This window comes from Diadema antillarum, unplaced genomic scaffold, assembly GCF_040938485.1.
Source record: "Diadema antillarum isolate AM-2024a unplaced genomic scaffold, OU_Dant_1.0 seq00000674_RagTag, whole genome shotgun sequence".
Taxonomy (NCBI): Eukaryota; Metazoa; Echinodermata; class Echinoidea; order Diadematoida; family Diadematidae; genus Diadema; species Diadema antillarum.
This window is the reverse complement of record NW_027271580.1, coordinates 2,826,799-2,839,399: the sequence shown is the minus strand read 5'-3', so window position 1 is coordinate 2,839,399 and position 12,601 is coordinate 2,826,799. Positions and strand designations below refer to the sequence as shown.

The 12,601-nt window shown below is 38.2% G+C and overlaps 1 protein-coding gene across 1 annotated transcript; it reads right to left on the bottom strand.

The window, feature by feature from the left end:
• Window positions 1-5,352: 5,352 nt before the first annotated feature.
• Window positions 5,353-11,337, bottom strand: LOC139736968 (uncharacterized). The gene is made up of 5 exons (XM_071647642.1): window positions 11,058-11,337; window positions 10,070-10,321; window positions 8,955-9,240; window positions 7,638-7,857; window positions 5,353-6,568 (listed from the first exon to the last, which is right to left on the bottom strand). Exons 1-5 carry the CDS (start codon window positions 11,322-11,324, stop codon window positions 6,334-6,336), a joined length of 1,260 nt encoding a protein of 419 aa, XP_071503743.1. The 5' UTR covers window positions 11,325-11,337; the 3' UTR covers window positions 5,353-6,333.
• Window positions 11,338-12,601: the final 1,264 nt, after the last annotated feature.

The window sequence follows — 12,601 nt, the reverse complement described above, 5'->3', positions numbered from 1 at the left end:
AGAGTTCAAGCTGCGCATTTTTCAGGTTTTCATACGCGCACTAAAGTGCGTTCTCTAGTTTCTGCTAGGGTGTGCTGCACAGCTGAGGTTCATTACGTAAAAAAGGCTTCTTTATTGGGAAATTGGGTGATTTTTCAGCATGCATACATATGGGTGGAAATCACTGATCTCTATGGAAGAACAAGATCATCTGTGGAAAGTAGCTGCTTGGAGGAGGTCTGTGCTCTCAGAATGCTTTTCTAGTTTTTTATGTTTTTAAAATCTCACTCATGTGCCCTTTGTCATTCTCATTATGAAAAATCTTGACTGTTTATGTCCCAAGTATGTCAGACACCAATGGAATCATATAACAGAATGTGATTTTACATCAATATGGCTTGTTGGAATAAAATCTCTTCCAGAGGAATGCAATATATGAGAATATAACATTGCAGTCCTAGCAATCACACTCAACAAGTTGTTTGAGAAAGCTTTGTGACATTTTACCAACCAAGATTCACATCAAGCAATATGGCAGCCTGGTTCCCAATGGAATGGAAACATGTCCACTTCAACTACTTTGAGAAATCTAATGATTCCATATTATGTGACTAGATCATTATAATATGGTAATCACTGTGATGGTCAATTTCACTCAAATTATCTTTGGTATTGAGCCATATAGAGTGCTACCTCCATTTATGTCTTATACAGTGCACTCCCGTTACAACAAACACGGTTATAACGAAATTTCGTTATAACGAAGTAAATCTTCTGGTCCCAAAATTATCACCATTAAAGTCTATGACACAAAATTCGCTTATAACGAACACGGTTATAGCGAAATTTCCGTTATAACGAAGTCTTTTCCGAGCGTCACAGACAAAGAAAAACAAAAGAAATGTGCTCCGTTATAACGAAATGGGAATTGCTTTCAAAAACACGTAGCAGAACAAGCATATATAGCGTCTCTGCATGGGTGAATGCTTCACACCACTGTGTGTGTTCGCTCCTTGTGTCATGCACAGTTTCTGAGGGGAACTTGCGTTTATTATCATAATACAGTTATCCCATCACATCTCACATAGCTTTCCAGTGTATGGTGAGTATTCAGCAAACAGAATATGATATATATACGTGGTTTCCTTGTTTTCGTTAAATATTGTATTCGTTCGGTTATAACGAAATTTTGTTATAACGAAAGAAAACTGCCGGTCCCGAGCATTTCGTTATAACGGGAGTGCACTGTAATTATGATTTTCAGGTGTACGATGGCAAGCCTTGAAAGTTTACATCGTGAACATAATAAATGTTAATGTGACCAGCATAATCACAGCGAATTTCTGGGATTGGTCAGAGAGTTCTACTTCTCATGAACTTTTGCTAAGTGTTGTGCAATGTAGCAATTACTGTCAGTAAGAAAATTATACTGCTGTTAGTCCAAATGCTTTAATCCGGGGCTTTTAATCCATTTGTTTAGGTCTTCCTCTCTGTAAATGTTAATTTCCTTGAAAAGTCATCAATAGTTCAAACAGGATGACATTGATATAGATGTACTTTGATAAAATATGCGGTGTAAAGTTCAATGATTTTGGCATTAAAGGTTCAACATACATGTAATTCATTACTGAAAGCATGACAAATTCTTCATGTGTGAGTTACTGATTGTCAACTACAAGGCACCCACACGTCTGACCAAAACTAATCTTGTCCCGTCCGAAGCACAAGTAAATTTGAAACAGGTGCTGTTCCCTCCCTCACCCAACAGACAATATACAGCAAACATGTCATTCATTACTGAAAGCCTGACAAGTTACATGTGAGTTGAGGATAATCAACTACAAGACCCCTGCACCTCTGACCAAAACTAATCTTGTCCTGTCCAAAGCACAAGTAAGTTTGAAAAAGGTGCTGTACCGTCCCCCACCCACTCTTTGTAGATGGAGATGGGGTAAAGCACATTACCTTTCAATATTGTGCAGTGGGGCAAAGAAAAATATATATGTTTATACATGTATATTGTAGCATGTGTTTAAACAGAGATTTAAATCTTAATGATTTCACAGGCCTTGAATGTAAAAGACATCTCTGGTCTTGTGTTTAAGTGAAGATTATTTTTTGACTTCCCATGTTGTTGGAGGTATTTGTGGTATTGTCACAAGATTGCCAGTTGTAATGTGTTGGTCATTTGTAAAACAAATGATGTCTAGTGTGATTTTTAGTAGTAAATGAAGTGTACTTCTGAAATAATAAATTATGCATCGTGAAATGAAATATCAAAATGTGTCTGTTCTTTTATTGTTGTACATGTGCTAGCTAAAGCTGCTACTCTACAACTACATTTATCACACTAGCAAATATGAATACATTGACATTGTAGCTGTAGTTCTTGGATAGTTAATATATTAGACATCGATGAAAGTTGGCATTTACAAGCCAACAACTCGCCTAAGTGGACATGGCTTTTTTTAATCTCAACTGGAAAATCGTGTTGTCTCACACAAAAACGGCACTTTTGCTTTAACCAAAAAAATAAACAAAAATAAAACAAAAATATTACAATGCTTGACCATCGCCATTTTGGTTCAGTTCCCTTCATTATGGACTTCCACCCATGAGCCAGTGTACACAGTGTGTGAGTGTGTGTGTGTGTGTGTGTGTGTGTGTGTGTGTGTGTGTGTGTGTGTGTGTGTGTTCCTGGCATTTACTGTATGGTCAACTGTTACTGATTGCTCTGCAGCCTGCAGTCAAACTTGAGTGTTTTCGTGCAGTGCTTCATCTCTAGCAACATCAGCAACAGTGGTTATGATGGTTTACAACAGAGGACCAGGAGGAAATGGCTCAATGCTTGTTCAGATCAAGATGTTAGAAAAGGGTATCAATGCAGGTGATCATACCTGTAGGTTCATTAATACATATTTATATACACATTATGTGTATATCCAAAATGGATATATATGCATAATGTGTATATCCAAAATGATAGATGCTACATTGCATGTAAATAATGTATGCATAAAACTTACACACATCATACTACTCAGAAACGCATGATGGAAGAGGTAACTGCAGTGTGTTGTTCCAAGGAGGTTCAAGAGAATGGAGTCACAACCGTCTTATTTCCTTTGCAAGATGTTTGATGCCACCGCTCAAAAATATATGAAGCATGTGCCAAACAGGATCTGCCATGCAGATACATTGTAGGAAGACAATTGACTTGTATCTCATTGCATGATCATCAGCCACTTTCTAAGGAAGATATGTCTTTGTGATGGTAATTACTTTTCGCTATCCCTTCTTATAAAAGGCAGGTGGTACAGACACGAGGATGCGCAAATAGAAATTGTGCAAAAAATGCTGAAATAAAGATGAAAATTACTCCACTGGGCATACCCGGGCACTAATCTGATACATCTATCAATAAAGAATTACACTTAAAGATTATGCCATATTAGTTTAATTTGTGGAAATTAAAGTGGAAAAGTGATAAAACCGGCTTTCCAGGATGGTACAGTTCTAAACATTTTTTTACATGATACAGCTCTGATTTACACTTTTGCACTTAATTTCTGGACGGGATTGACTTTTGCTTTACATGCTTTATCACTAAGTGAAATTTCATTTCATTTAATAAATAAATAAGCAAAATATGGCCAACATTATGTTAACGTTCAAAATGAAACCTCAGATTGCTCAGCAAGACAGCGGTGTCGAACATCAATCATCAAAGGCACAAATGCACCTGTGAAATTCTTTTGTACATCAATAGAAATCTGACAACTGTTTGGATAATTACACCCAGTTGGAACTCCAACTCTTAGACCTCCTTGGTTGTTCTATTCAACAGTGTAGGGTATCAAATGGACTTGGAAAAGAATCAAAACCAGTGCACAGTACACATACATGTATTAGAATATTTATGCTTTTAATGATAAAGTATTGTATTCAATTTTTGCTATGCCATAGTACTGCTTTATTTTGTGCCGATCTGACATTTTACAGCTTCAATCATCCATATCCTTGCTGAGTAAAACTCTTTTTCAACAAGCTATTAAAGGCAAATACTCTTTAAGACATAAATACATGCACTAGTGGAAGTTCAACTGCATTTGCAAAAACAATTCTGCTGATTTGGCATACTTATAAATGAAAAAAAAAAAGTAGAAGGGACATTCACAGTTTAACCCGTTCAGGACGAGTCGTGAGTATACTCGGGCAAGTAACTATGGGAAATGGGTGTTGTAGCAAAATCAGTCCGTCCTCAACTGGTTAAATCAAATATTATGCAAACGTCAAGTTTATGTATTCCCTTTTATGTTACACACACACACTATAAAAATTGTCAGGTCAAAATGAATAGTATAAGAACTTTGCATTGTTATGGCATTAGGAGGTGTGGCAGTACACATCTCAAACCCTCTGGTTTATAAGAGCAGACTAGACAACTAACTTGATGGACTGATATGAAAGGGCAATATGGATTGAAGTTAAACTGCCCTACTCTTCAACTACAGTTCGACCTCGATTATCCGGCCTCCTTTTATTCGGAAATCTCTATCATCCGGACACGTTCACGCAGTGAAGGACTTTTTTTTTCATCCAAAAATTGAGAAAAAACAGTGACTTTAACATCTTTTCATGGATCTATTTCACTAATTTCATAAGATGTGCATGATAGGTTTCTCAATATCTAATGAGGTAAAACATGTATGATTTTCACATAAAGATATACTTTATTTTTGTGAAGAAGGGACTACAATTTTGCGCAGGCTAGCATAGATTACAACACCGTTGCGGGGTACGTGATTACGCTACCTGCCTAGCTGTCAGTGCACTGGGACGGCAGCTTGGACGGCAGCTATATACATTAACATTGTGTTTCCCATATCTGGCCAATATGCTTATCCAGATGAGCGCCGGTCCCGACATGGCCGGATAATCGAGGTCGAACTGTATTATAATTAATGACTATCACTGTCCTCTTACTCACATGTATGTTAATAAATGTTGATCGAAGACCGAAGCTTGAATGTGTCATCTGCTTAAAAAGAACTGTTCATGTCTCATCAGACGAACTATGACATGGCTTTTTTGTAAAAGAAATTGTCAGTTTGTATTGAAGCTTTGACAAACTCATGGTTTGAAACAGATTATAAAAGAACTGACAGGAGTAATGGAGACTAGCGGAAGCTTGATTGATAATATAGTCAGAAATAAATCAAACAACATCTTGTAAATAAAATGTTACATTCCAGCATGCCTGAATACATGCAAAAACTCATAACACCCCTTGGTAAAAACAAACTTGTATGATTTGTGAAATGCAACTAATAATCGTCTGATAATCCTACAAGCCATAAAAATTTGCTCAAGGAAATATATTAAAGTCGCTTTCATACAAAACTCCTTAAAAAACATGCATATCTGTAATACTTGTATGCAATAAATTCTCGTAACAGTTAGGCACAAGAAATTAACTCCTAGCCATTAATCACTGAACACAAACCCTGCATCATTATTGTGCTGAAGCCTTTCAGCATGATATCAAATACTCAACAGGATTTTTGCCTATGTGTGCAACACAATTATGTCATGAAAGGGGATAATATAGAAGTCACAGAAATGGCATTGCACATTTAGTGAAGGAGGTATAAAATCTCAATGATTGCATCTTAACACTGTCAAAGGACAGGAAACAAAATGTATTTAGGGCCTATACATACCCAAGAAAGAATAGGCAGTGCCCCATTTATAAAGGGATGGTACAGTTTTAGTTGAGATGGTGATTTAGGTTTCCAATTTTTTTTAAATGATAATTCTTTGAGATAAAGAGAAACCTCTTGCAAGACAATGAATGATCTATCCCTCAATACTGATTTATTATTCTTTTTTGGTCCAATTTTGACAAGGAGTTTTGACGGATCAGGACAATATGATACAATGAAATTTGGACTTGGAAATTTGGAATACGAAGAGAATGATCAAGCCCAGAAGTATCAAAAAGCGGTTATACTCTTCTCTTTACCAATTGTTATTAGTGTAAACTTCAATCAATGAGTAAACTTTTTGCTATAAAAGTTACAAAGTGTAGAACCCGCAACTATCGGCAAAATAAAGAATTCTTCCTGGGTGGCTGTAGTGTCACGGAACATTAATTGTCAATGTTAACAGAAAAAACTATAGGCCTGCATTTATCAAAATTAATCAAAGCATATTGTATTTTCTCCAATCCTCACACCTTAAATTTAAATCTCTTTTTTATAATCAAAATGGAACTGGCTCACAGTAGATTTTAAGGAACGACATACATTTCAAATTACACTTTTTTTAAAGGATGGAAACAGCTTCAAGGCCTCAGTCACATTTAAGGATGCTGTTTCTCATTTCAGTCAGTGCATTTATCACAGCGTCATGGAACTTGCGGCTGCTGTCCATGGCATCTATGATGAGCTCGGCGTGTCCTCCTTCCACGATCATTTTCAAGGTTACGTCCACCTCTTGATCCGACAGCACTGTGGCAAACTTCTCGCTTGCTGAAGGAGGCACAACTGAGTCCTTGGTCCCATGAATGAGGTAAAAAGGCGGCAAGCTATTTGAACAAGAAGGTGCAAGCAAGACAAGCAGTTTAATGATGCACTTTTTACACATCGTGTCTGCCTGTAGAATGAAGAGATCACAAGAGTAAAAATTGTTCAGCTGAAAGTGTTTGTAAGTAGATGATTTTCTCTCAACTCTTTCTGTGCCAATAAGTCAAATGTGCACAAATTGAAAACACATAACAATTGGACAGGAAATTAATGTGGTACAAAGAGGGTTAAACAAGTATACAAATGATGCACAGGTCTGAGTGCGTCAGTCGGAATTTTGTGCATGAGGTAACTATGGAATGCTTAACCCACGAGGCGAAGCCGAGTGGGTTTAGGCTAAATTCCATAGTTACCGCATGCACACTATATTCCGACTGATGCACGAAAAGACATGTGCGTCATCTGTTTAATAGAATGGGTAATTTTCTTGCCAAAAACCCGTTTTTCTATCGTGTTACCCGATAACAAACTGGATGCATTTCCTTTTGGCTTGCCATAGACGAGAGTCCAAAAACCATGCATCAGTTTTTACTGGACGCATGGTTTCTCTTCAGAACCATGCATCAGTACCATACATCAGTAAAAACTGATGCATGGTTGTTTTAGCCAATAGGCGTCTTTTACTGAGTGCGCGAACGCTTGCTTAGTGCGCAAACCTTTGTTACAAGTACACATACTCTTGCTACAAGTGCGCGATAACATGTTTACCACTGTGACTCAGCGTGCGGCCAGTAAAAATCAACACATAGCTCTCGACCAATGAGATTGCAGGATTCTCGCTACCCATTCTATAAAAAAAAAGAGAATATGCTGGAAGTGGTAGCAAAATATTACTACAGTCTTTTAGCTGTCACAGTGTTTTCTTTCAACCTTAGGGACCTTATGGGTTTGCATGCATCTGTTGTCTCTTCACAGTATCAGGGCCCAGTTTTATCAAAAGATATAATCGATTTTAAATTTCATGAACACACAGGCTGCCATAGACTTATGATTGAAATCAACTATAAAATCAATTATAACTCTTCATAAAACAGGGCCCACGGCTAATCCTATGCCTGTCCCTACTTTTACCTTTTGAGCTGGTCAGGTGTCATCTTGCGCAATCTCTCGACAGGTGAGAACACATCAAACTGGTCCATGCCCCCCATGGCCTGCCACATTGGTGAGAGATCCTCCACGCCCCTCCAAGATTCATGATGGTAGTGATCCATGATGTGGTACACACCCCCTAATCCTACAACCCCGCGGACAGATGACAGCAACGCACTAGCATATTCAGAATTTCCTGCCACTGTGAAGGAAATCAGATGAGGGGATGACATATCAAGTCAATCTGTAAATGATATGGCATTATTGTGTCCTTTTATTTCTTTCCCAGTATAGCAATCATTCTGAATCTATCTGCCATACAATTATTCAGCTATAATTGAAATACATTCCTTCTTCTAATACTTACTCATCATTCATAACACAAACATCTATGGTACCAAAATCAATCATTGTATGATTCTTTTCATATCTCATTAAGGTCTTGACTTTTAAGCTCTGATTAGTTGCTGAATGTCTGGAATTTCATCTTGAACACATCTTTTAATGGTTAAAAAATAATAGAGCACTTTGACTGCCAAACAGGCGACTGCTTCACACAAAACATCAATATTTACCTTCATTACATGGCCCTTAAGTTATATTTTGATTCACTGAGTTTGACAACAAATCAAGGATCGACCATTAGCCCTGTCTACACAAAGGAAATATTTCAAAATAATCTTTATCTAGTATCGTTAAACTACTCGTACATTATCATATGGACTTGCCCCATGGAGTTCACGACAACACAAGACAAATGTCACCTGAGCAATGTCTTGCCTGCATATTGCAATTTGTATGGTTTGAAGTGGTAACTTGTCACAGCTTCCAAGCAGGGGAATGTCATAAAGATCTGAAAAGGCTGAATAAACATGGTCATAGCTCAAAGCTGTGGAGAGCTATTGAAAGCTCACCCCAACATTGTGAGCATCATGTTTTTCCATGAATTTCATTGACCTTTTGATCATGTCAGACTTCATTAACAATCAAACTTGACCGGCATCTTTAATTTGGTGATGTGCCTGTGGAGCGAGTTTTGTGGTCATAGCTCAACGCTGTGGAAAGTTATTGAGAGTACACCACAATACTGTGAGTATGGTGCTTATCAGGTAAAGATCATTGACCTTTTGACCTTTGACCTTGTCTGACTTCATTAATATTCAAACTTGACTAGCATTTCTAGGTAATGTACTGTGGTGTGAATTTGTGGTCAAGCTCACAGCTGTGAAAAATAATGTGATGCCTATGTCTCACTTCCGCTATGCAAGTGAAACTAAAAGCAGGGTCTGTGAAATCAACATGTGGACATACCTTCATGTGAGCAGTGTTGGGAATTGTCAGCAGCGAGCCCCTCGTGATCTTTCCTGTCTGCAGTAACTGATGCTCCTGATGGTGTCACAGAGAGAGCAGCTGCTTTTCCCTCTGCCAAGTCTATGGAAGACAGAGCACATAGGTGGGCACCGGCTGAATGGCCAAAGAGAATGACCTCTTGCTGGTTAGCACCGGGAGCTAACTGACAGAATTCTTGCGACTGGATGAATGCCAAGGTATCATGGAGATCTTCAACCATTTCTGGGACTGTGCCCTGTATCAAAACAATGCAAAAATAATGCATACGACACATTTGAGACAATTATCTTACACAGGTATATTTATGACATATTTTGAGTCCATGCATTATTATATAAAAACGACAACAACAAAAAATAGTTGACCACAGACAAGACCCATGTTTTCTGACATAATAGCCATTAATGTACAATGTAGCAACATAACTGTTTTTAAGATCTACCTGAACTAAAAGTCTTGTCAGGCAACTACTGTAAAAGTGGATATTTTCGCGTGACTTATTTTTCGCGCTAGGCCGGGTCAGAAGAGTTTCGCGTGTTTTTAATTCCGCGGAATCAAGACATCACGCACAGGAACGTATGGCACACAAAAATATCCGCGTGCTTTTATTTTTGCGCTAGTTTCTGGTTGCGCGAAATGCGCGAAAATTTCAATTTCCACTTTTACAGTATATACAGTGTATTGCCTTTATTGCTGTTCTTGCCTTTTATAAAAAGTTGTAAATGTCATTGAGTATTAACCGGAAATGTGCACAAGGTCAAATACATGTTTTATACAGTGCACTCCTGTTATAATGAACACTGTTATAATGAAATTCCGGTTACAACGAAGTAAAAATTCAGGCTGCAAAATTATCTTCTCTTTGTTCTGTATTGTTCATTTGTTTGGTTATAAAGAAATTTTGATATAAAGAAAAAAAATTGCCGGTACCGAGGCTTTCGTTATAACAGGAGTCCACTGTCCGACTGTGCATCCCTAAGTTGTTATGATCAACACATGTGCAATTGACTCCCTGGATCAAAAGATGCAGCGATTTGTAGAGATTCCACGAGAAATATGCTAACCTTAGGATAGGTGCTGTAGTTTGGAATGATCACAGCAGCTCCTAAGTGCTCGATGATCTGCTGAGCCAGGAGGCTGTACATATTTTTGTCACCTGAGCCCCAAGCTCCTCCATAAACAAAGACGATAATGGGTCTGCCATTTGATCCACGACTGGACTGGTTTGGGAAGGTGCAATCTATATGCCTCCGGTCTTTCATCAGCTCAGGCATCCATAAGTCTAGTACATTGCCGTGTCTCCCATAAGGTATATCCTGCATGGAAAGAAGTGGATGTTTTGGAATTCGTGCAGAAAGTAACAACAATAAAAATTATGCACTAGAAAGTAACAAGAGCTGTATAACTGCTGACAGTAAGACCAGAGTCACAGACAATAATAATTAATATGCTAGTCTTGGAGAAGAAAAGTGGGAAATGCATGAAACATTCTAATTTTCTAGCTTTTCAAAGCTTTTTGATGGAGTGAATAAAATCAGATACAGCTGTTATGGTGAGTAGACAACTGCATTCTGAAAAGTTAGCTTAAGAATACTGTAAAAGTGGATATTTTTGCGTGACTAATTTTTCACACTCAGAAGGTTAGAAGAGTTTTGTGTGCTTTTAATTCCGCGGGATTAAAGGAAATCAAAACCAAAAGAGAAATGTAGATTGAGTGAAAGCAGCAACATTAGTAGAACACATCAGTGAAAGTTGGAGGAAAATCGGACAATGAATGCAAAAGTTACAAATTTTTAAAGTTTTGGTGTTGGAACCGCTGGAGGAGGAGACTACTAGAAGTTATGATGTCATGTGTGGACAACAATATAAAGATAATATTAAGGGCGTTTCCATAAAAAAATAATTTTTCATGAAAATTACACATTCCATCAACTTGATACCGAGTACTGAAATTATGTTAAGGGTAGCAATTATTTCCCCTACTTTCTGAAAGCGTTTAGTCAAGTGCTGTTTCATTTTGCTAGAAAAGTGAATTTTCATATTACATCTTACCTTCACAACATTGCTTGCGGTTTTATAAAAAGAGGTCCACCTGATGTACAGAGGGAGCCACTTGGCTAGACTCAATTGCTCGGCCAGGGCATATGTGACCTTCAAAACTCTGTTGGGTTGCAGAGCTCGTTTGAATCTGTCCTCCCCCTCCTGACTGCATGGCCATCCTCGGACCAGATTGGTCACGATGACAATTACATAGGGAACTCCCACTGCCAGGAAGGCCCCCCTCGCCAGTCTGCTGCTCACCACTTTCATTTTATCCATTGTCCACCAGTTGCAGTCTCTGGGTGAAAAACATGCACAACAGCGACAATTTAACCTTTCTGGGTCAAGAGAATTCCACGGAGTTAAAACCAGTACCTATAGTATGCTCAATCAACCCCAAATATGGTGGCCATTTACTGCAACAAAACTGTGTGAAGGAGCGCCCCGGGGTTATGGTGGCCTGTACTATAGGCTACCACCCAAAGTACTGAAAGAAAAAGCAGAAGCAGAAGCAGAAGCAGAAGAAGAAGAAGAAGAAGAAGAAGAAGAGAAGAAGAAAAAGGTGATTATGTTTGCCAAATTCACAATAATTAAGAGGGTTCTACAATCTTGAATGAAATGTTTGGGACCCCTACGATGGTCCCTGATATGGCAGCTCAAATTCAATCATGGGAAATGTCATGTTATGCACCATGGTTGTAAAAATCCTCGCCATCAATATCAGATGCATTCAAATGACAAGAATGATAATGTTGATGCTATTGAGACAGTCAAAGAGGAATAAGGAGCTTGGGGTGTACTTTTCTCCTAACCTCAATTTTACTCTTCATGTACACAAAGTTGCTGCAAAGGCGAAGAAAGTACTTGGTCTGATCAAAAGGACTTTTACTCATCTGACTAGGGAAGTGTTTGTCCTATTGTATAAGGCCCTTGTTAGACAGCTCTTGGAATATCGCTCTTGTGCATGAAATGCACTTACAAAGAGTGACGCAAAAAAGCTTGAATCAGTTCAGAGGAGAGCAACAAAGTTGTTTTCTGAAGTTAAATTGTTGCCACATTCTGAGAGACTCAAGTATTTGGAGATTCCATCCCTACAGAGTATCGACAGGAACGTTCAGATGTAGGTGTTCGAGATTTTGCTTGATATGGAAGACTTTGATCCCGATGTTCTCTTTGTTATCAATGATTAAGTTGCAGGCGGTCATAAATTAAGTTGTGTAAATGAAGGTGTCAAACTAGTTAAAGGTTAAACTCTTTCAGTCACAGAGTAGTAAATACTTGGAATAGCCTTTGTGCAGAAACTGTCAAGGCAACATCAGTTACCGTAACAGAGATATAGTTCAAGTCTAAGCTCAATAACAATTCACTGGAAACAGAAACATAAGTAGTCTGTTAAACAAATTTAACCCAGATTGCTGAAACTGACCACCCCGTGGATACATCACATGGAACTCCTCAGGCTCAGGATTGAATCCTTTGAATGGCCCTCTTACAAGTCTTCTTACTGGGTGTCATCATATTAGGTAATTCAAGTAATAACCCAGGATTGCCCAACA